Source organism: Catharus ustulatus, chromosome 8 (genome assembly GCF_009819885.2).
Source record: "Catharus ustulatus isolate bCatUst1 chromosome 8, bCatUst1.pri.v2, whole genome shotgun sequence".
NCBI lineage: Eukaryota > Metazoa > Chordata > Aves > Passeriformes > Turdidae > Catharus > Catharus ustulatus.
This window is the reverse complement of record NC_046228.1, coordinates 25,376,908-25,401,453: the sequence shown is the minus strand read 5'-3', so window position 1 is coordinate 25,401,453 and position 24,546 is coordinate 25,376,908. Positions and strand designations below refer to the sequence as shown.

The 24,546-nt window shown below is 39.7% G+C and overlaps 1 protein-coding gene across 1 annotated transcript in view; it reads left to right on the top strand.

The window, feature by feature from the left end:
• Nucleotides 1-1,007: 1,007 nt before the first annotated feature.
• Nucleotides 1,008-24,546, top strand: part of LOC116999387 (rap1 GTPase-GDP dissociation stimulator 1-like) — a 32,763-nt gene continuing 9,224 nt past the window's right edge. Inside the window, exons 1-8 of the mRNA XM_033066027.1 lie at nt 1,008-1,064; nt 13,237-13,347; nt 14,191-14,313; nt 14,470-14,595; nt 17,702-17,830; nt 18,916-19,041; nt 19,771-19,914; nt 23,466-23,600. Of these exons, the coding sequence (XP_032921918.1) occupies nt 1,061-1,064; nt 13,237-13,347; nt 14,191-14,313; nt 14,470-14,595; nt 17,702-17,830; nt 18,916-19,041; nt 19,771-19,914; nt 23,466-23,600 (898 nt within the window). The 5' untranslated portion in view covers nt 1,008-1,060. The remainder of the gene's footprint in view (nt 1,065-13,236; nt 13,348-14,190; nt 14,314-14,469; nt 14,596-17,701; nt 17,831-18,915; nt 19,042-19,770; nt 19,915-23,465; nt 23,601-24,546) is intronic.

Genomic DNA, 24,546 nt, shown 5'->3' with positions numbered 1-24,546 from the left:
TTGGAGCCACTGTTATAACCACAGACTGCAACACACAGCCCCCACCAAGCAGCACCACACTGGGAAGCTCAATCTGCTTACTGGAACAATCTTTAAATAGTATTAACTGGCAGACAGCATTTCCTCCAGCTCAGGCAGCAGCAACACTAGGGGGTTGTAATGCATCCTGAATAGAACACAGCACATGCTTCATAAGCTGTCCTATAACTGGCTCTTATTTATTAGGGATTCAACTCTCCCAATAAAGTGGGCTTAGAAAGGCAACAGAAAAAAATATAAAACAATCTGTACATTATTTTCAAACTATTGCTTCAAAACCAGCAATTTTTTGATAACCATTTTACTTGAAAAGTAGTGGTTTTTCTGGATAACCATTACAAAATAATAATTGAGAGTATTTCAGAAATCATTCTGCTTGCTCAAAAACACTAAGTCAGAGATGGCACCTTCAGGCTCTGAAGTTTCCTTTACAGAAAAAAAAAAAAAAATCCTCTTTTATATTTTAGCCACAGACTTGAAAGATGAGTGTGAAGGGCTTGGACCATTTCTCAAGCCCTTAGCACCTTCCAGGTGAGGTCCAGCTATGGACAAAATTTGGCTAGACTTTAGAATCAGTTTCTAGGAGCACTCTTAAATCTGGCTCTAAGTAGATGCCAATCATAATCTAGTCTTTCTTGGAACTCTGTCCCTTATTAAATTCAATAATCACTCTTCTGAATGACAGCAGAGGGAAATTCACTAAAAACTGTTTTGAAGATCTGAAAGGATCTCTCCCAGCATGATAATGACTATGTTTCCATTTCTGTTAATGACATCTGAGAACTGGAAACAAAAGTAGTGGTGGAGGATTAAGTAATTATGGAGTATTAGATGCATTTGAAGAGCAGGGTCACAGAAAAAGGCAGGAGGAGGAAAGAGAGAGCATGCTGTGGGCTGCTCATCAGCTTGGAAGCTGTAAAATATCCCCCCTTATTCACAGTGTGGTGGCTGTAAAGGACACAGGCTCACAGTACAGATCAGCTGTTCTTTATTGTCCCCATTCTGGAGAGCTACAGCTTTTATGGGTAAGTAAAGCTCTTGTTAACTATAGATAGATACAATCTCTAGTCTGTGATTAATTTTTCTCTCATCTAGAAACTGCAGATGTATGCAACAGAAATAGAAAACTAATTTAGGATCATTTAAATATACAAGTGTAGTTCTGTGATAAATGCAATACTATAGGTGACCTAAAATTCTTGTGTCTTCTATTTCAAACAATATTTAACACTTATAGTCATATGAAAATCAAAGCTGGTTTAGAGAAAACTAGCAAATTATGAGAAGAGCAATGAAAAGGGAACTTTAAGCACTGGAAAACGAGTTCTTGTGAAATTTAGGTGTTTGAAAGGGAACTGAAATTCATTCCTCTCTACTGACAGTACAACATCCATCAAAGCAGATCTGCTCACGTGTGCCTCTGCACATGCAGGCACTCTGTCTCCACTGGGAGGGCTGCAGCTGCATTTAGGTGGTCCAGCCTTTGAATATGCTTCTTTATGACTCAACCCTCAGCACAGGTAAAGCTGCAGTACAAGCTCCTAGCTAAGACCTTTCCACGTCAAGGGAATGCCTTTCATACTGGATTGAAAATATACTTTGAATTTTCATTAGTCTCCAGATCATTCCAAGGTTTTGGTTAACTGGATCAAAGGGTTCAGCCTTCCACCTTCATTCACATGATGGCAACTCACGTCACAGCTGGACCTCGTGACATGAGCAGAACTAATCTTAGCAATACTCAATGTGTTTAAGGGTGAAATAATCTCTGTAAGAGCAGTATGACAACTGAGCTGCCATTTAGAGTAATTACCTCCTTAGTCAATTAAATTATTATTCAAGTACAGGCAAACATCTCAATGCTTTTGGGACAGTGATAAAAAAGCAGGTCAAATTTAACTTAAAAGCACTTTAAACAGTCAGAGAGATGGGCACAAAACATAAGTGGAGACTAAACCAGTATTGGACAGGTATTGCTTCTGGCTAAATTGTCTCTGTTTGTACACATCATTTCCATAGGACTGACTTGCTATTGCAATGCAGGTGGAGACAGCTGAATTTGGTGGATTGTTTCTTCTACTCCTACATCACCTGCCCTACTTTCTGAATATTCTGCTCAGAAGGCTTGTCCTTTTGATATATTTGTTGGTCATGGCTCAAAGTTTTTATTTCTACTTTTGTTCCTGCACTTTCCAGCCTGCTTTTGCTCACACAGCACTGTTTCTGCTGCTCAAGTACAAAACTCTGGGTAGGATAATAAGAAATGACAAACAGAAACCCACACAATTCTAAGTACAGGTTTGTCAAACTTATCTTGAAAAAAAAAATTCATTCATATAAAATCATGTAACAATTCAGGCAATTTTTAGACATAGGCTGTGTTACCTTCCTTACAACTAGAAATACTAAATACAACCTGAAAAATAACTCCTTGTGTGTGCAGTTTTCAGCATTCCCCAGCACCTTGCCATTTGCTTCAACAGCATTAGAAACCCATAATACATCAATACCATAGGGAAATCCCACATCTGCTGCTTTTAATTCAAGTTGTTTTTCCTTCTAGCTTTTAAAGCATTACATCAGATGGACTTAAATCAGAGTCAAGAAAGCTTATTGCTGCCTAGAACCTAATGAAAATTCAGCCACTCTTTCTGCAGAGCTAGAAAGACTGCACCAAAGGCAATAAAGCCATCCTGACCTGAACAGGCTGCAGGGGGGGAGGCAGGGTCCCAAAAGCAGCTTTGAACCAGCTCCTCAAAGGCTCTCAGTCTCATTTCTGAGGTGCTCTGTCAAACAAAGCTCTTGCACCCAAGGAAGGATGAGGTTGTGTCTGAAGGCTCATACCATTCCATCTTTTCTGTTTCTAAGGACTTGCTTGTATCACAGCATCACCAACAATGTGGAAAAAAAAAAAAACAAAACAGAAAAAAAAAACCCTCTTCTTGCTCTGTTGCAATTCAAGTAACTTTTAATATCCATTCACCTAAACCTATCATTCTTGTGCTTTGGGTTCCCTCCACATGTATTAAAAAACCTAAATTAAGTAAATAAATCACAGTGCTTAGAAAAAGCTAAATTATCTTCTCACTATTCTAATATCAAAATCCAGTTTTCAAAGGGGCCTATCTTCTAATGGAGATATAATTTAATCTATACAGAAAAAGTACTTCATTCAGGGCCCAGTCCAGGAAAGGACAGTGACAGTACATTGTTATTTAAACACTGGAAAGGGGACTTTTCTATGATCATTTGTAGATAAGAGTACAAAACAATGGCCTGTCCTGTCCAAAAATATTTGGGAATAAAAACAGCCCAGCTTTACTGAAAGATCTGTAGAAACTCCTTCAAAAACACCAATTCCAGACAGGGAAAACAAATACCTATTTAAAAGAAATTAGCCCATGTTAGAAATTAGAGAATATTTTAAGACTATAAAAATATCAGAAGTATTTGGAATCAGTGCTGTTCAGCGCAGATGCTGAAATATCTAGCACTGCAAAACTATTTTACACAAATAATTTTATCATTCTTTAACTTATTTGTGCAAAAAAAGTAGAATAGGAAGAAATCTAGTCACAAAGTAATTCAGCCAAGATAAGCTCAGTACAGCAAAAAAAATCTTATGACTTGCTCAGACACAGTCCCTCCCCCCTTTATTAAATGTTTGTTTTTTTTCTGAAAAGCCCCTCCCACACAATTTGATAATTTTTGTATAGCAATAAAAATATTTAGATAATTTCTAATGATTGCAAGCATTTCTTGCAATACAAGTGAGAGAACACTGTCAAGATTTTTGAACCTGATAGTTCTAGGTAATGCTGAAAAAGCTTGCACAGCATTATGAAAACATGAATTTGTCCAGGAAAATCTTATTTCAACCTTCAGTGCCCAGGCAACTCCAACCTACTCATGCAGAGAGCTCAAACCTACTCACACAGCACAGGTAACCAGGTCAACATAATCAAATTAAAATAAACAAGAAATTACCCAGAAAAAAAAAAATCGGATTTCCAAAATTGGAAAGACATCTGTGTCCATCTGCATACATTTAAAATCTGATTTTTCTTGCTCTGCTGGGAATGAGCATAAAAGTAACACTTTATAGATATTGATAAAGTGATGCACTAGTAAGGAGATACTGTTGAGCAACTCAGGTTTGGAGCAGAGCTCTAAATTGTAGGTCATGTCTCACAGCAGTGTGTTACTTTGCATTAAGCACCAACAGAGCTTGTAAGGCCATAGCTTTTAAAATGTGTGTCAGAATTGAGAATGATTTTTTTTTACATTACAAAGTCTCTTATACTGCATAAAAATAGCCAAACACACACACACCCACTAGGCAAGAAAAAATATTCCTGGCACCTCCACTATGCAACCAACTTCAATACTGCCTTCCAAGGATCTTCTTCACATCTGTCTCATTATAAAAGGGGTCTAACACACATCAGGATCAAAATCAAAATACTCAGTGCTACAAAATTTCAGACAGTGCCACAAAAAATATGTACAGAATTTAGGAAAATTCCCACTAATGTCCACTTTATTCTGGAGATCTCTGAGATTAACAAGGTGCCTCACTCCATAGGTCATGCAACACCCTTATCTTCATAGTACAGGAGCAAAATCCTCCTCTCTCAGGTGGCTTTTTCCAAAACTTGAGTGGAGTCATACAAGCAATTATCAAGAACAAGACAGGTGCAGGTAGAGGACAAGTTCCAGACAAAATTTACTTTTGGGAAGCAGAAGAGAAATTAATACAGGCCTACAATATATCTTTTTAGTATAGCTCTTCAAATAAAATTTGTCACACACAAGCAGAACAGACAAATGCTCAGGCCTATGGCTTTATTTGAATAGAAGCAATCATTAATTAAACACTAGAAGTTCAGGAATTTCAATCTGGACAGTGGGACCTTTGTGCTGTGCCTGTTTAGGTGGAGACAAGGCACAAAAGGTCAATAATTGCATTTGTTTCATTTGTCATCTGTCCACCTGGCTCCCTGGTGGGGCTCTGCCAGCCATGCCCAACACCCACCCACCCTCCTGCCAGATTGTTCAGCAGGGACAGCTCAGGGCTGGGCTGATGCTCCCAGAGCAGCCAAAAGGCTTCTTCCTTTCACAGCTGCTCTCCTGCTTGGCTAAAACACCCCTTGTAGCAGCTGCCAGCCAAAGGAAACCAGTGTTTCCTCTGCCATGGAGCCTAATTGGTTTTTTCTCCACTGACAGCTCTTCAAGCTAAATTTAGGGAGCCAGGAAAATTGGGCTGAATGCTCTTTGGCTGAGACTATGGCCTACTGCCCATACACACATGATAACCATAAGGGTTCCTTTAAGCCACTTTGTGCTTCAAAACTTAAAATGCACATCAAAGGTATGCAGCAAAGGCATCTTTAGAGACCAACACCACTCAACAAATGCAGAAAACTAGATCTCCAGTGAGCAAGACAAAAATTTCATTCATTTCCATAAACGAAGCCAATTTATCCCCAGCTGTCACAATTTGTCTGATTGCTTTTCTGCTCACATGTAGCTTTGCTGCACTGACAATTTACTCTTCTTTCACGGTACATGATGAAATCAACCTCCTGGAACCAAACAACTGTGAAAGAATTTGAACTTTGATTTAAACCTGACCCCTTGTTTATTATAAAAAACACCTCTTTAGAGGTTTATATAATTAAATTGTATTTATATTCTGAAAATATGACCCAAACACAAACTGTGCTTTACTCATTGCTTTTGAGCACAGCACATTTGTGGCTGCTCCTGCAAGCATGACTTCCAGCCTTTGGATCTGGAATTTCCTTACCTTGCATAATGAATTGGAATACCTAGGAGCTCAGACCCAGCACTTGCCTACAACATTTTAATACCTTTACACCAAAGTGAATTTTATCCCTATTCTCCATCCCTCAAAAAAGGAGTAAGTTTAACAGAACACAATTAAGCAGCCTTTCATGCCATAGGCCATCTCTTTGGCACTTTTGCTCTCCCTGACTGCACTTGGCTGGCTTTATTTTGACTTATCTCACTGACCTGATTTAGGTTATCATATTGTTCCTCTTATCTGTTTTCAGTCAGGGTTCTGCAGCCACTTTTCTTGTTGACTCCACAGGCCATAACATCAGACACAAGCCAATAGGATCTGCCTTCTACCCACAGCTTTCCTAACACACACTTTTTCCTTTCAATTATCCAAGAAAAAAACTAAAAATTATAAAAAATATTCCCCCTCCCAAACAATCTCTATTTCACAATCAATTGCCATTTTTTCTCACCATAACAATATATCAGTTTGGGTTACCACAAGAATATCAGTATCTCTTTTTACCAGGGCCTCTTCTGAGCCTGCATTTCTCTACTAATTGTCTGAAAATTTCTTCTGTCCACCTCAGTTTCTTTTTCTTTACCTCATAAAAAAAAAAAAAAGGAAAAAAAAAAGGAAAAAAAAAGAAAAATTGCCATACAAGAACATAAATGGAAGTACTAGCCAGTCAGGCTTAAACTCCTGTCTTCATCAGCCTTTCCACCTGTGGCTCAGGCTAAATTGTGAAAAATCTGCTTTAAAACTTGCTGCTTTCTTGTGTCCTTTGAATAGTAAAACATTCAAAGGTCCATCCCACAGGATCACAGGCATTGAGAATGCTTTAAGGAGCTCAGGATGGGCCCATGCAGTCCAGAAAGGTTGCAAAAGCAATGAGCAAAGGCTAGATTTTGGGACAACAGTGGGCTTTCCTCTGTTTTCCAGTTCTAGGCAAGAGGCATTTTCAGTGCACACTTATGTATTTGGCCATTAACATTGAGAATAACTAACAATAATCTAAACCAGGAGAAAAGAATATTGGGGAAAATAAGGGCCTTTTCAGATTCTGAAAGTGGGTGGAAGGAAATATTTCAATTCCCAGATACTGACAGGGCTCCAGCCTTGTAGGGAAAACTACGATCATACATCCCTACTCCTTTCCTGCTTGGAGAGAAGTGCTGAAGAATGTTTCTAACAAGAGTTAAAAACCAGCCAGGTCAGGAGTTGTTCATAATTATATCCCTTTCATCCTCAGGATATTAAATTCTCTCCCCAGGTCCTTTTTAATCTCCTGATTTTTGTCCTACACCTCATCACCCTTGAGTGCTGTGACAAAGACACAAAATGTATCTTTTAACATGGCCCTAAGTGGCTTTCCACGGGGACACAGAAAATAGCAGCTTATCTGATTTACAGGACAATTTTCTTGCCATGGGTTTGAAAGTCTGAAGAGATGGAGAATCTGCTCCTCCAATACTTTACTTCATGCACCAAGATAAGATAGTTCTGCTGGAAAGATTATGAGTCAGACCAGTCCCAAAACAGTTGCATGACTTTCAGGAGATGAAATACAATAGTTCACCACTGGAGAAATTAAAAAAAAGAAAAAATCTTTGTTTGAATTAAATTACACCTTTCTCCTCCCTTCTCTGGTAACAAAATCAAAAGCAGCAGCTTTTGCTACCCGTGGTTACAGCAAAATGCTCTAATCATGTATCTGCACCACTCACAGCCAGCAGGGATGCTTCTGACCTTACAGGCTTTATTTGCTCTTAACACAAATACATTTGCCAGCCCTCCTGGACTTCTCCAGCTCCAATTCATACCTTTATGTTTCATATGAAACATAATTTAATATCACATTCCCAGACAAGGGGACCTGGAGCTTTATCTCCACTACTATACAATAATACTTCTCAGCATTCAGGTACATTTATTACCATGAGTTTGTTTAGGATATTCCACAACAAACCAGAAATTATTTTATCTATTTTAGGGAAGAGCACTAAAAAACTACTGTGAGAAAATGGAGAGTTACAGCTACATGCTTTTGCAGGCTGCCACCACTAACATGTTTGCAGGTCAATTTTTCTTTTTGCTTTGTTTTTAATTACATTGCTCGACAGACCCAATGGCTATTTTGCAGTATTACGAGTTGAAGTTTTAGTTTCTTTGGGTTACATCTTATGCTTTTCAGCTACTCTTGTCCTGCAGAGCTCTAGGAGTTTCTCAACCCTAACCCTCATCCCTCAGCTGTTACACAGGACATGTGAAAACAGAGACTTGTGTTTCCTGCCCCGGTGATAAAATACATTTACAGAAAAATACAGCCAAGAGAAGGCCAGATGACAATTTCAACAAGCAAAAACAAGAATGAGTTATTTTCTGCCTCAATCCAAAGTTACTTTGTGGCATTTATCTCTAGTCCATGTTCTGCAAGCTAAATTACAAACAAATCCAACATAAATACTTGAATGAATTTAAGTGCAATTAAACAGGATGAGACTTCCACCAAAGAAAATCCCAATAAGAAGTCGATTTCTAGAAGTTAAGAAAGCATACGCAGTGTCTTCTTTTACTGTTCTTTAATCACCTGTTACCAGAGACAGGAGACAAAGCTAAATAGACCTCTATTGTGAATAGCTACCACACCTTTACACTCAGCAAAAACACATTACCTTGCTTTTCTGCTTTGAATAATGCTGATAATAATAATGCATGGAAGAACCTTCTAAAGTATACTAAAGGTAAGTGACAGAAGAAGTAGTTCAGTACGTGAAATTACTGAAAGAAGAGGCAGCAAAACACAAGGCATTTGACTGGATTAAACTGTTTAAGCCCTCAAATTGGCTCAAACACACCTGACACTGCTCAGGACCCAAACAACAATAAGTAACACCAAGAGTAGCATTTATGTTGAAGGATAGAGTCTATACTTCCTCTAGAAGAAAAAGAGAAAATAATTTCTACACATGTGAACGGCTGCAAGGAAAAAAAATCAGAAGTCATTGCTGTTTTAGAAGGGGCAAACTCAGCTGCTGGAAGAGGGAGATGTGTGGGATTCTCTCACTCCCTGAGGATTTTATAGGTCAAAACTAGCCCAGAGCATGGACACAGCCATGGTTCAAGGGATCCAAAGAGCTCCCTTCCCCATGGCTCTTTCCCCTGCAGAAGCCAGGTGAAATTTCTGTGCTTCAGCCCATTTTCTGCACTGTGTCAGCTCCCACAGCAAAAGTCTGGTTCCTATGCCTTTTACTCAGTGTCTTATGTACAGATTTATGTGTGAAATGATAATCTATGCCTTCAGGAAAAAAAGGCTTTTGTAACTCAGCCTCAAGGGATTTCTAAACTCAGGCCCTGCAGGCAGTGAATGCCCAATTCCCTCTCTTCTACAGTGAATGCCTAAATCTAGCAGAAATGCTGATTCAAGAGGACAAACAATATTCCTTGGAAGATGTTTATTCTGCTGGAAGCCTCCTCAGAGGCCAGGAGGGCAGGCACTTCCTGCTGTCTGGCCAGCTGAACCACTTCTGCAAAAAACCTGAAACAAATCCTCCTGGTTTGCCCCTAGTTCCACCCCGTCAACAACCTATTGATTTACCAAAATATGAGTATTGGTCTAATACCGATACTCAACTGTGACGGACAAAAGACACTCTAACAATTTAAAGTTAGAAAGGGTATGTTTATTCAGCGCTGGGCAGCAGTGTGGGGTAGCCCCCTAATACACACTGCAAAATTACAGGTGATCACAGAGTCTGTTTATTGACAAAAGGTTTAAACAAATACATATTCATAATACCAGCCCCTCCCATCCCCTGCTTCCTATGGTAATTAGCTTGAATGGCTATTAAGCATGCGTGGTTGGATTCTTGAATTAAGTCTGGGCTCGTTTTTGTGGGAGGGGTTTAGAAGGAGGAAGTAAGGCGAGTCTTCCTCGTCCTGACGTTTTTATTAATGACAATACAAATGGCCTTTGGGGCAACTGCAGTTCTGCAAAGAGTGAGTTTCTGGTTGCAATTGTTTGTGTTCTTTGGACCTAACTACTAGTTTCATCCTTTCCATTGCAAGCACAGCTAAGCAAACATAAATTGACAGGCAATCAATTATTTAAGTTTCAGGTAACTATCTCAAGCCCAGTTTCTTTTAACTTTTAACTAAAATCCTAATTTCTTTAAGATTAGTGTTTCACTATTCCACCATGGGATGAACCAAAATGCCAACACCCAGAATTTTCCACAGAAGATAAATAAATAGCTTCTTCTGGTGACTTTTAGTCACAAACTGTATATGTTCTACTGCTTTTTCACACAACAATGTCTACTTCACTGCCCCTACAGAAGCATGGACTTAAACACAAGGAGTATTGAGGAATTAATTCCAAGCCAGTTAAGTTAATCAAGTTTTTCTCAATAACAAGCATGATAAAATTCTGAGTCCCCGAGAAAAGGTTCAGTATTTTAACACTGTTATAGTTAAATGCTGCTTTCTGTGAGGCTTTTATAAATAACTCTTCTGTCAGCTACTGCTCCTACTAATCTCAAAGTACTGCAGAGTGAAACCAGAAGAGTGTTTTCCAGGACTTTGTCTGTCATCATGCATATGGTGTTATTCTACTGATCTGTTCCCTGGAGAAATGACAAAACATCTGGATTTCTAGTTACCACTGTACCAACCCAGCATGGACTGTCCCTGCTATTTGTAAAACAACCTCCTCCATCTTCAGAAATCCAGTTGTCTTTCCACAGCGTCACAGATCCTATACCAGAAATGCATCAGAAGTGTATTTGCAAACACCACTATTGCTCTGATTAGAGAGCTCAGTACTAGAAGTCAAATGCCAACACATTTTGGGTTTTGATAAGATGAAAGCAGAGTTCAGCGGACAATTCCATCTCACAGGTTCCTAATTTATTTCATGTTGCTCAATCAGCAGTTGCAACCTTCTGCTCGCTCCCACTAGATATTTAAGATCAAACCTGATTCAACTGTCAGGTTGCTCAGGTGGTTTATTTTCTGTTCTTTTTGTGTAAAAAAGCTGCATTCTACTGTTCTTCATTTACACAAAATTATTTATTCAGCAAATTTTGTCAGGAGAAACTGGACCTGATGAATCTAACTATTTTTCTAGAGATAGCAGTTTCTTTAAAGCACAAAAGCAAACCTCTTTTTAAATTACTGCTTTTTGTTTTTTAAGCCAGATAGTTTTTCTTCTCAATAGGCAGTAACAGTTTTTAATTGTGTTCTACTTCAATTCCCTTTACTTCATCCATTTTTCAAAACAGCTAAGGACACTTATTTTCCTCAGAGGTAAATTCCTGCATGCACTAAATTCATGTGTTTTCATTTGAAAAACAAAAAAAATCTCACATTAATTAATGGATACATTAGGGAAAGAGAATAAAGTGAGTCAGCCAAACAAAAAAAAGTGATCAATTATTAATCCCCATTAAATAATTTCTGAGGCACAACTCATGAGTCAGCATTTTCAAGGAAACCATTCATAAAGCAGAAATGCTATTTTACTACAATTTTGGTAACATCCTACATTATATCCTACTAAACACTAACTATGTCAGACATCAGTTTTCCAGCATTATTTCTTACATCAATTGAAGCCACTTTAGGTCTTTTTGTTTTCAGAAATTAGATGGAGGAATCTTCATATTGAAAGGACAGAAGATTGTGTCAATAAAATAAGTGGTAACCAACTGTCAGAACTGGAGTTTATAAGAGATTACAAGAGATTAAAAGATGATTCATAAATCACTGTGACATGCAGAATATCACTGAGATCAACAACAGCATTAATAAAGTTGGAAGCAATAAGAATAGGATGAGTTTACAAAAAACAGTGGCAAGGAATGTGGGAAATTAAAGTCTGATCTTTGCACAGATAAATTGTCGGATTATAGTAAATCACAGAGATACTAAACAGACATCATGAGAAAGGATAGTCCCCACTTATCTCCACTTTTGTGGAGGTAAGTAATGTTCAACCTGTCTCTAAACATATTTTTAAGGAGCTGGTAAGAAGGTCAATAAAGGAGATACTGTTAATGCATTTCAATTTCTGCAAACCTTTCAATAACCTTTATCTAAGTTATCTTGGGATATGAGAGATGATTATCTGATGAAGTCTGAAGAGCTGGATAAAGGCTGCTTTTACAATAGAAAGCCAAAATTATTAGAGGTTACCTTCGCTGGAACCTGTGTAATTCAATATATTCATAAATGACCTAGAAATAACAGAATAGCAAAGAGTTTTTCACTATTTGGAGTACTCAAAATTGACTGTAGAGAATTGCAGGAAAATTGTATCATCCTGTGTGACTTGGGATAAAGAGGCACATCAAGCTCAGTGTCTGCAAATGCAAAACAACCTACATGGGGAAAAGATGGCCAAATTAGAAATGATGGTGGGGTTTAAGCTAACTCCCACTGTCCAGAAGATGAAAAATCATTTTGATCAACTGCACAAAAGCCATTTTCAAATAGACAAAGAATTACCAAAGTAGAAAAAAACCATTATAATCTCTGTCTGAATCCCAGTCCACCTGAGTCTTGAGAACACTTTCAAATTCTAGATTCTCACAAAGAATAAAAGTGAGCTGGAAAAATAATCAGGCAAATTATCAAAGTTTCTGTAAACGCTAAGCAAATTGGCAGAGGAATTGCAAAGGGGGACTACAATAAAAACCCATCTGATTATAACAGACTTGGAAGAGCAAATAGTGAAGGATAATTCCTTTCTCTTAGTACAGCAACTCAAAAGCCATCAACTTTGACCTTTTAGGTAAATATTTTAAAACAAAGGGAAGTGTCTTCCTCTTACAACTGTGAACCCATGGAACTTAGTGTCCCTGTGGAGATAAAAATTACGAATTAACTTGTACAGGTAAAAAACATCCTTACAAAAGTTAATCAACATGCATTAGATATATATTGATGTAAATACTAGGTATGTTCCTAAAGGCCAAAGTTGCCAGAAACAAAAGTTTCTTCCATTCTTTCGGGGCTGCCACCACCACAGTGGATCCTCAGCTGAGCTACAAGTAGTGTCTTTATGATAAACAGGTATTTAGAAATGACAGGCTTGATATGGGTCCTGTAATGATTCCTCTCTCATCCCCACCTCAGACTCTGCCACAGTTATTATATGTTAATTTCTGTTTCTAGACAGAATTAATCCCTGCATGTTTATGCCTGCACAAGAGCTATGTGCTGTCTGAGAAGTGACCAAGCTTTTGACCTCATGCTCTTAGAATAAACGAGTATATCTTGACCCTTCAGGAAATTATTTTATAATAAGATATTAAGAACTGAAAAGAACTAGCACAAGGAATTCAATCTTTTCCATGCTGGCTCAAAGTTTTTTATTCCATTCTGTTTAGAAACCCTGAGTAAGCACCTGGAATACCTTGGGCTTTGTGGAGATGACACAGAAGCTGAAGATCACATCCTTGAAAGTTTGAATGGGATTCTCCTGGCTATTACTGAAGATAGTTAAGTATCACTCTGGATCACCAATAAACCATTTGCACAGATGAAAAGAATTCATGGCAGGTTTTGTTTACTGTGATAATCTGTATTTCAAGAAGTGATTGCTGCTGCAACTATAGCTGGCCTCAGGCTGTGTTGCTTTCTTTTCTCTCTATAAAACTCACAAAATTACCTGTGAGCAGATAAAGTTACTGGTCACTAAAATACCAAAAGCTCCAGAGAAATTCCAGGTTTAATATTCTATTTACTACAAACTCCTAGGATTAATTTAGGGTGACCCCATCAGGTCAGGCATTCTAAAAGTAGTTTCTAGTCTACTTATACAGAAGTCCCTAAAGCCTTTGCACATTCTCCTAGAATTACATAGACCTGCATTTATCTGAGTCTCCTGGCAGATGGTGATTTACTACCTTCAGGACAGCTGGCCATATTTTGATGTCAAAAGGCTAAAGGAATTGTCTGTTCTAATTGCTAGTCTAATAAAAGATGCTGTGCCTACCTACAGAATTAATTGCTAGGCCATACCTCAGGAATAGCTTCTTAATCCCTGACTTCCTATGCCTTATGCAGGCATCCTTTTACAGGCAGGGAAGATGAAACTGTTTTCCTCTTTGCTTTGCCCCCCCTGCTTCAATTCAGGATAAAGCAGAGTAATCAGCTGGAACCACACGTGCAGCAATTCAAGCAGATGACTATGCCCATACATTCAGACTCAGAGAGCCTTTAAGAACCTTGTTAAATCAGAAGCTTGGATCCCACAGGCACCCAGTCTGAAAACAAAGGAGCATGTGAATGAAGCAGCTGCAAACCTACTGCAGGTATTGCTAACACTCTTATCATTGCAGAGCAGAGATCCTTCCACCTACTCAGAGGGAGCAGGATCTTCCCAACTTTGGCAAAAATCCTGACGGGCAATCCACGATGTGCAGTGAAAGCAGCCCACGTGCTTTCAGAGATAGCCAAGAATGGTAAGTGGTGCTCAAATATTACTACAAGGCATCTTACAGCACACTAGCTTCATGTTTTCACTCTTGAATTTTGTTTCATGGCTACCAGCTACTGCTATTGCAATTGTTTTATTCCTAAATGGCAAAAGCCTGGAATTCCCTCTTTTATCTATGCAGAGGAAATGAAGAAACCGTGTATTGAGGCAGATTTGGTTCTAACACTGATACCTTTGCTGGAGAGCACAGACCAAGAGATGCTGCTCCATGCTGGGAGGGCCATTGGCCGTATCTGCTACGATAATCGTAAGTACCCGCTGAAGAGAGTCTGCTTTTCCCTGGCTCTAAGGCACTATCTTAAAAGGCCTTGTAACCTGTAACCTTTATGAGGCCTGAGCACATAATGCACTTCAGCCTCCAGTTAGGTATGCAATTCACAGAGCTCACAGACACCTGGCTGTATGCACCCCAAGCACTGCCTGAACCCTGGGGTTTGCTCCTAACATTTTTGACTTCAAGGTGGCACATCTGTCAGAACTGCTTTGAAAATACAGGAGGAGCAGAGCCTCACACATCTTAATCAGTTTTGCAGACTTACCTTGGGTCCAAATCCTGAATGGCTTGGATTTCTTCCAAAGTAATAAGAACATCTGTGAAGCAAAACACTTGTTAAAGAAGTGTGTTAGAAAAAAAAAAAAACAGATTTAAAAAAAAAAAACTGAGATATTTATCTATGCAAGGAATAGTCTTCTCTGAGGACCACTGCTTGCATGCAGGACATTTTTGTCCTCCAAATTGCCTGGACACCAGTTTGCTTGCTGGTCTCACAAGTTAAATGATTTGCATTTACTTGCCCAAAACAGTTAAAGACTTTTTTTTAACTCCCAGACTGACCAAAATATTTTTTGTACACTGAAAGTAATATGAAAATTTTCACCCAGTATCTCGTATCCATTACCCTGTGCCTTCATCTTCTCTAGTACTTCTAGTGTGGATCTGCACAGCTTTACTTAGAAAGTTCTGAACTTGCCTCCTCCACTGTTCTTATGAAATCTAAGCATGATAGGCACCTGGTATAGATTCCACTAAGCTCCCTGTGAGTTATGTGCATTCACCAGGGAATTACACAATAGTTCAGAAAAGCTTTTCCCTACAATTACATTCCTGGTTCATGGAACTCCTGCACCCAGCACAGCTGCAGCACATGGCCATCCTGCACATCTGCTTCCCTTCTGGCAGAGCACAGTCCCAGCACAGATTTGCCAACACCACTGTAACATGCTTTAATAAAGCCTATTACTGACATGGCAATAAATGCATCAAAGAGAAGAAAAATTGCCTTCACCAATTCCCTGTCTGAACTCCAATTGTCTGTGCTACAGCAGCACCAGTCCCTCCTGGTGTCTGCCATGCACTCTGCCACCCAGCAGCAGCCCAGCTCCCAGCAAGACACTGCTGCAAAAGCAGTGCCATCGTGCTGTTAACAACCATACTGCCCAAATCTATCCTACAGTTCCTGGCACCCTCAAAAGCATTTCAGACATTAACCTGTCATTCCTTACAACACAAACTATAAAAAGAAAGAAAAGGGTTATCAGGGTTTGTGATGAATGGCTGCTGGCACACTCAGGGCTGGGGATGGCGTTTGTCGGAGGACAGCTCCACGAGCGCCTACAAGCCGGGACCAGCTCTGCGGCAGCCAGATCTCGGCGGGATATATGATAAAAAAGCTTTATCCCGACTTTGTCCCAAAAGTCTCTGGTAAAGGCTACAGAATGGTCAACATTTTGGAAGTTAATCAAAGTTGAGTCTAAGAGATTCTTTAACTCCTGCTTTGCCAGGTTATTTTGACTGGAGCTTAATAAATGCTTTAGTTGCTTATAGAGAGTTCTCTCGTGAGCAGAGTGAGTTTGTTCCATTTATTAGACTTGTGTACTAACCTCAGGATCATAGAAACAGTGCTCGTAATTCACTGGCCAGGCAATCTCACAGCACGCTGTATTCCTGCTCCCCTCCTCTGAGCTGTGCTCTGAGGCGTGGCCAGGCAATGGCCTAGCGTGCTCGGGACCACCCTGGATCCACACCTTGAGCTCCAGCGCAGGCCGTGCTCAGCAGTGCTCACCTGTGCTCGGGGCACGAGGCAGGGTCCTCCTTAGAGCTCCAGGAGACTCTGATCAACAGCGTCTCTGTGCTCAAGGAACACCGTGGCAGGGTCCCTCACAGAGCCCCTCACAGAGCTCCAGGCACTCTGCACAGCAGCAGAGTAGAGCTCGTGGGCTGCCAGGCAAGGCCTTCCAGAGCTCGGCTTCCCTCACTCAAAGGCTGCCTCGACAGATTTTTTTAAGAGCATCAGCCCATAACGCTGTGCTGCAACGCGGTGCTGTGCTCACGATACTGATAAAGCAATGAGAAATAGTCTGTTAGTTACCATCCATGGAGAAGTCTCCCACAGCTGAAGAAGCTGAGGTGGCCCTTGAGAAACACATTGGTGGCACCAATCTGTGGGAATGTTGGGGGGGGCGACGGGCAGGATGGTTGGGACAAACGGAGAGGTCTCTATAGGCAGGTCTTGGAACTTGTGTTTATTGCATGGGGCGTGGGTAAAGAGGGCCCTGCTTGGAGCTGCCAGCCACAGTTGGAGCAGGGCAGAAGGAGAGGGTAGGGTGGTAGGAGTTCTAAGTACGAGGATGAGGTAAGAGAGATAAGAGCTAAGAGTTAAGAGATTAAGAGAGTTAAGAGAAAGAATAAAGAGCTAAGAGAGCGAGTTTCCCATTACAATACAATCGTCTTCTGTGTTGAATATTCTAATTTCCACTAAGCAATCTAATACAAGATACAAATTCTCTAACATTTGCATGCAACCTATAGAAATCACTATATTACCATGTTTTACTGCTTTCTTATCCCTAAACCTTACCTTGGACCCTTTCCTTTACGCCTGCAGAGGGTCTCTGCAGGCTTTATGGTATTTGTGGCGTCTGGCATATCCAAACAAAGGAAGGAGGCTTCAAGCATCCACACTGTCAGGCACACAGTCAAAAACTGCTACCATTTCTATCTCGCTTATGGTTTCCATATTCTCAAAATCCTTTGCTGGACAATCACATTTATAAGGTTTTCCTGATTCATCCTGCCCAAAAAAGGTTTTCCTCAGCAAGCACATGTGGATGGAGACAGTGGCTTAACACCTTAAGTCAAAGTTGAACCAGGAGGTTTAGCAAAATTCTGTTCCAAACTTGCATTTCCTCTACACACATATTAGCCTGGAGCCACCACATAAAAGCTATACAAATTCTAATAGGGTGAGAAAGAACCAGACTACCTTGCTGCTAAGCGTCTCAATGGGACCCTTTGCACTGATTTAATCAGTTCGTGACTTAACCACCTTTAACACCCATGCTGCCCTGACCAGGCACCCTTCAGGAAGAGCTGGTGCAGGTTGGAGTAATCCCATCATTGGTCCGAATTCTGACTGACTATGCAGAGAGTGAACCACTGGTCCACGTTGCTTTGTTGGCCTTGTACAACCTGGCAGACCTTGGTAAGTAAGGTCCTTTTTCAAGTTTTTGCATTCTAGAACAAAATATCTCCACAGTGTCACTGCCTTTCCATGCCCACAGGTTTTGTTTGTGTTTTCCTTTGCTTTTGGGGTGGGGCAGGGGTGGTGTTTGGGCTTTGTTTCTAACATACTGATACCTAATCGGGAACTGGCCACAGTGTCTGGATTGGAGAAATAACTACTCTTTTATGGAGTACCAGCAATTACATACTACATTAAACAATTAAGTTGTAACAGTCAGTTTTTGACCCCAAATGAAGAGATAGCATAACTTCATAGGATAAATTAACAGTTTCAACTACTACAGATTTGGTACATTAAAAGCTTGTTTATTAAAATCTCAGTTCTATTTAATAATTAAGTTCCTATACCTTACTGAAAAACAGCTTCCATTTTCATTTATAACATTTTCAAAGCAAAAGCATCTCCACTAATTTTAAATATATTTGTCCTACTTCACACAAGTTGTGAGTAGTAAAGAAAAAGACCATGCACAGAATTACCACTGTATATATGGTCTGTCTAAAATTTGATCTACTGCTTCCTGCATTTCAAGGGAGATACAGGGAAGGGGACATGAGAGCACAATGTCACATTATCCTCTAAGGAGGTCTGTCCTTATTATGTCTGTTATATATTTAATAACACATTCAATTGAAAGGCATCCATTGCAAACAGTGGCAAGCTTTGCTAACATACATCTTGCACATGTTTAGGATCCCAGCAAGGCTAGAAGGCAATCAAGGCAAAAAATACACTGCCTCAGCAAACTGAATGTGCCAGTTGTTATATTAAATAATCATAATACAGAGGGACTTGTACAAGTCATTGAAATTAAGCCAGGATTATTTGGACACCTGTGATGTCGACAGAAATTACAGAAAAACTGTTAAAGAACTTGGGGGGAGAAGAGTGAGTTCTGCTGTCTCAGTGCTGTCCAAAGAAACAGAAGAGTCTACAAGAACAGAAAATTCCTTCCAAAACAGTGTCTAATCACTTCAGATCATAGGGAGATATCTTTAAACATCTAATCAAATTTAAAAATCTTGACTTTATTACATACACAGATTCAGCCAAGGAAGCCCTAAGCACAACAAAAGTTGCTGAACAGCTGGTGAAACAACTGAGGAGAGCAGAGAGCCATGAGAGGTTAGAAATTGTCTTTGAGGTCCTGCAAGCACTGGCAGAAAATGGTAAGGCTCCTTTTGGTCTGGGTGAAAAAGGGGAGACTGGGTTTTGTACTGGTTTAAGCTCTGGGTTCCAAGTTTGCCATGGGATCCTGCTAACAGAACCAGCAACACTTTCAGGAGACATAAGCCTCGAGAAATTCAAGATCCTGGCCCAAAAAGCATTTGAACAGGTGAGACAGCAAAGGAAGGAGGGAGTACCACTGCACTGCATTTCAGTAGATCCACACGACAGCAGGCTCAAAGTTACTCTCCATGGTGGGTAAGAGGAAAGCAGCAGCACAGATAATTTTCTAATTTTAAAAATCAGAACAACCAGGTACCACTTCAACCCCTGTTTGGGCCATTTACTTAAGAGCCGGACTCACTGCTCCTTCTGGATCCTTTCCAGCTCAGAATATTCTGTGAATCTGTGAAGCTGCATACCCTAAGGCAGCAGTGCAACAAGCACTGACACTGCTCCACTGAAAATTCTAAATATCCGACACAGATTTTAAAGACTTGAGAGCTCATGACTGGCAACACAAGAAATGTCAAAGACCAATGCAGAAAGCTTTGCTCATTCTGCCTTGGTGTCATCCTAGCTCCAGAAAGTTGGAGCTTTTGTGCTTACAAACAAAACCAAAAAACCCTGAAAAACAACTGGCTAAAGTTCAAGGATTTAGCTTTCTAGTTTGGAATGCTTCCACAAAAAGCCAAGCAGCTTTTAATGTGCTTTTGCTGTGATCTCTACAGATGCTCTGAAAGTGCAGTTGGTGGAGGCAGGTGTGCCAGAGGCGCTATCTGAGATCCTGCTGAGGCTCCAAGGCAGCTCACAAGCTGAAGATACGTGCATTGTGAAGGCTGCATCAGATCTCATCGTCTCTCTGCTTCTTGGAGGTAAAAAGGGGAATATTACAGGCCAGGTACATAAAGACTCAACATCCAGAAGTCTCTTTAGCAAAGGAGTTACTATCTCTGTTGGTTTCTTTTACTTAACAGAGACCTATCCACAATCTCTTATCATCCTTGCAGGAATTTTCTCAGGCATGACACTTCATTTCTATAGCCTATAGCCCAGTGCTTGTGCCTAACAGCAACTTAGTTTGTATTACTGCTAGGCTATATTTTGGGCAATACAAATTAAAAAATAAAATATCAAGAACTGGCCACTTACACTGAATTCCACTACTCTCAACCCCAAAGCAATCAACAACAGAAACATTTTAAATTATTAACCTTAACAAGAAACTAAATCATCACCGACTAATGGAACAGTTCTGTTTGGGGCTAATTATAATCAGATATGAGATATTCTCTATTTCTCATAACACAAATAAGAACATACAGAAGGTTTTTGCTAAGGGCTATGGCATCATGTCTCAGAACACAGACACTTGCACCATATCCTGACACTTACTGGTACCAAGGCAGGGGCAAAGCTTACTGCTAATTTTACAAAAGAAATGCTAAGGTTGGTTATTCTCTACCCTTAAAAGATGGAAAGCCAATGATTGTGAGTGCAGAGAAAAACAACGCTGTCAGATTCCTCTGCTCCCTGGTTCTGAAACAGCTGCTTTCTTTTCTGCAGAATTTTCTGCATGCAATTAAGTTACAGATAATAATAATCGTGAAGAAAGGGGTGATCAGGTATGCAAGCTTTTGCACTTTTCTTTTTCCTGAGCCACACTTTATTAGAGGGGAGATTCTGGAAATACTTAATGCAAATGTATTTGTTGGAAATTAAAAACAAAATGAAACAAAAAATACCACAAAAACACACAGAAAAGCTCTCAAACAAACAAAAACCCAAACAAAAAAATCCCACAGAGTTACTGCTGGCTTTGGTTTTTAATCCTTTTAGGAAGGGAGTGTTACTCAGACAATTGTGGGGGGAGGGGGGAAATCTCAAGATAAGCCATTTTATCTTTCAATTCCTATTATAGAAAGCAATGAGCCTTTATACTCTGCAGAGAGAAAGAGATTCTTATGAGCAGACTCCTGGAAAGCATGCTGTGCTCAATCAGTCAGCAAAAGACCCCCAGCACACTGCCTGTCTTTTCTCACTGATAGCTACTGCACTGGCTTCAAACTCAGTTAACAAAATTGCTCAACTTTCTGCATTAATAGGTGTTTACGTATTAGGAGAGATTCCCTCACATCTGTCCGAATGTTGGTTTTGGGGGTTTTTTTTAAAGCAAGTTATCACCCAGACATCTCTTCACCTGCACCTCACAGTCTTTCTGGACTCCCTTTTTTCCTTGCCTCACGCCTTGCTCTGAATCAGCCATTGTGCATCATGGTCTGCAAAGGGCACGGAAGTGCCCCCAGAGCCTTTAACTGGCTATTTCCATTTACTCACTGAATGCCTTGCTTTGTCACTCGCTCTTCTCCCCCATCTTCCCCACAACAGCGTCAGATGTTTCATGTGGAAGAAGTGAATAATCCCTCTCATGCCTCAGTGTGTGCCACTGATGTATGCACAGCTTTTAATCTGAGAGAAAAAAAGTCCTGTGGAAATCTGTTCTCAGCATCAAATGACTTCTAGGCAATGAAAAGATGACAGACAGCTTTTGCAGCTATGAAAAGTGGCTGTTTCCATCAGACTTTAACTATGAGCCATTAAATTGAATGTTCTGCTGCTATCCAAGCAAAAACTCCATAGGAGAGAAAAGCAATTTGGAGCTCTCTGACAATCAAAGCAAGGCAACCACTAATGGGCTCTGCCTATTTGCACTTTTCTACATGAGGAAAAAAAAAATGTTCTGACATTCTTCAGTTTGAGAGGTGGGGGAGGAGAGAAATTAAGTTCAATTAAGGTTAGTCTATATGAAGATCAAAATATTTTCCCAGTAGAATTTTATCAGACCAAAAGAGATGACCTACTTCTATAGAATCTGTTCCTAAAGAGGTCTGGGCAATTTTCCTCATATACTCTGATCTCCAAAGATTAGGACAAGGCAAGAGAACACTTGAAGAATGACAAGCAAAACCATCAGCTTTAGAGAATATATGCACAAAATGGTATCAAAAGATAGAGTAGAATTCCAACTATTCCACAGACTGACAGTTCTCTCATGAAAACACCCAATTATGTTTTACAAGCATCTGAAAAATTCTTTTCTAACATATCTAAGAACACAGGGCAAAAACTAGTTACTAAGGGAAATGTTGAGATAAGAAAAGAATAATAGGCACTCATTCAAAAAACAACAGGAATATCTATGACTTTGAGGTGTAAATAACATACAAACCAGCAAAGGTGTTACAATCACTAAGGCTCTTCTTTATGTATGCTATACATACAAAAAGTAGAAGCCTGTATGCCTCAGTCTGTAAACTCAAAACCATGAGAAGTACTAAAAGTACTTTTGGCTAGACCTTGTGGTTGCATGAGGTGTGTGTAGTTCCAGGGATAACTCTTTATTCCAGGTGAATATGTCTTTCTATTTAGTGTTCACACTGTTTTGCCATTTCTAACAAACAGCTTTCACGAAGTAAGAGCACAGCAGTAAGGAGATGTTCATGTGTGTCAGGCATATAATTCTCTTGAGGTATAATAAACTGCATAAAGAAAAATACAGGAAATTATTTTCCAAATGGCATCTTCAAAACCTTTCCTTCAGAAAGGATGTCATCTGTAGCATAGAGGGTTTCCTTTTGCTCTTTAGATGAACTTTCTAATTCCTAACAAGGTGAGCTAAGCAGCTTCTGAAAACAAAGCTGCCACCTGTACAGAGCAAGTTCTCAAAGACAGGAGGAGAGATCCAGACACACACTGACAAAATGCTGCAGAGCATTGCTGGGCAGGCAATAGTTTTTGGAATATACAAATCTGCTCTTTCACTGGGATTTAATAAACCAGATCTCTCCACGTCAATTCATTTTTTCCAAGCTTCATGAGTGCAATACAAATTGACTTCTCATGGCAGCAAGTAGGTTTCTCAAAAGAGGTAAGAAAAACCTAGCTCTGATTCTTTCAAGGAGTAGTTAATGACTATTTCATAGAAAACAAAGAATAACAGGAGTACAGAAGTAGTAATCAGATTTACCATTGGTGAGTAAGGTCCCGGGTTTCACAATAGCGTCTTAAATCAGTAGAACAGCAAAATTAAAGAAGTGCTAATGATGAACGGTGAGAAATGAAAAATGCCACTGGAAAATGCAGCAGCACTGAGGAGTAAAAGAGACTGGAGAAGCTATGGTTTTGAATTTGACAGCAATTGTCCCTTGAAAGCTCTCTTCAGCTAAGCTCCACCGGAGTCTGTCTCAGCATCAGTTTACAGGCAGCTGATGCTCACCTCACTAAAGAGCTGAAGGTTGCAAAAAAACACCACAAAAGCTGTAGTCTTGATCTTGGCAAGGCATGAAAATAGTCAAGGCAAAGACTTCCTGAATTCTGAATTTGCATCATTCTTTCCCATCACTGTGTTTCTTACCTCTCTCTTCAGATGGCAACTGTCTGCGAATGTTCCAGCTGGGAGTCATTCACCAGCTCCTGGATATTCTGGAGAAACAAATCCAGAGCAGGGACACCTCTGTTCAGCAGGCTGCCCTGAGTGCACTGCAGAACCTCGCCGTTCCAGGTACACAGCCTGAACACAACTGCCTTGCTGCCATTCTTTGTACACATGGGTCACCTCTGCAGCTCTGACCAAGTCACCAATACCAGCCCCTTGTGTTTTGAGGGGCAATTGACCTTTTACTCCTCCCCTGCAGGAACATATAGTCGAATAATTCATCAGGACTTCCTCATCTACCTGAAGAGTTTAAATATCATAGAGTGTAATCTCACTACCAGCTGCTGAAATAGTTTCATACTAATAGCACACAGCAGCTCAAGACAAAAATCAGAACTGGGTTCATAGCTTAAAACAGAGTATGGGGTGGAGACACCTGGTAGGGATGTCAGACTTTCTCTTCTATAAAGCTAATATTTATTCATATTACACAGAACCAGTAAATCTTAATGTTCTTTGAAGCTGCCTTTTAAAAAGCTCAACCAATTATAAAATATTAATATACAGCAATTTGATTACCTGTTCTGTTCAAGTCTATTACAAACCATTTTAGATGTTTCCAAGTGTGTGGACACTTAAAATGCTATTCCTACAATGTACTTTTCCTCATCAATTCATAAAAACATCTGTAATTTATCTGTAATATTTGTTAGATATTCTCTAACAGAAATACAACACTTCTAGAAACACAAACTCCATTCACTTTCAACAATATAATCTGCTACCTGAAAAAGAAAAAATAAGATACTGAGTGGAAATCCACAAACATGAATTAAATATGGATCAACACTTGAAATAGACACAGAAGAACTCTTCAATTCAAGTATTGATCTTAAAGGTGAATAGATGCTTATAAAAAATTGAAAAAGTCATTATGATCTAGTAAAAGGAGTCCATGTGTGCCAGTGAAAAACAAGGACATTAGGAGCAAGTTACTTAATAGGGTGTGCTTCTCAATTTCCCCAATAAAAGGATGAAGGGATATAACAGTTATCTCCCTCATTCTACTGTC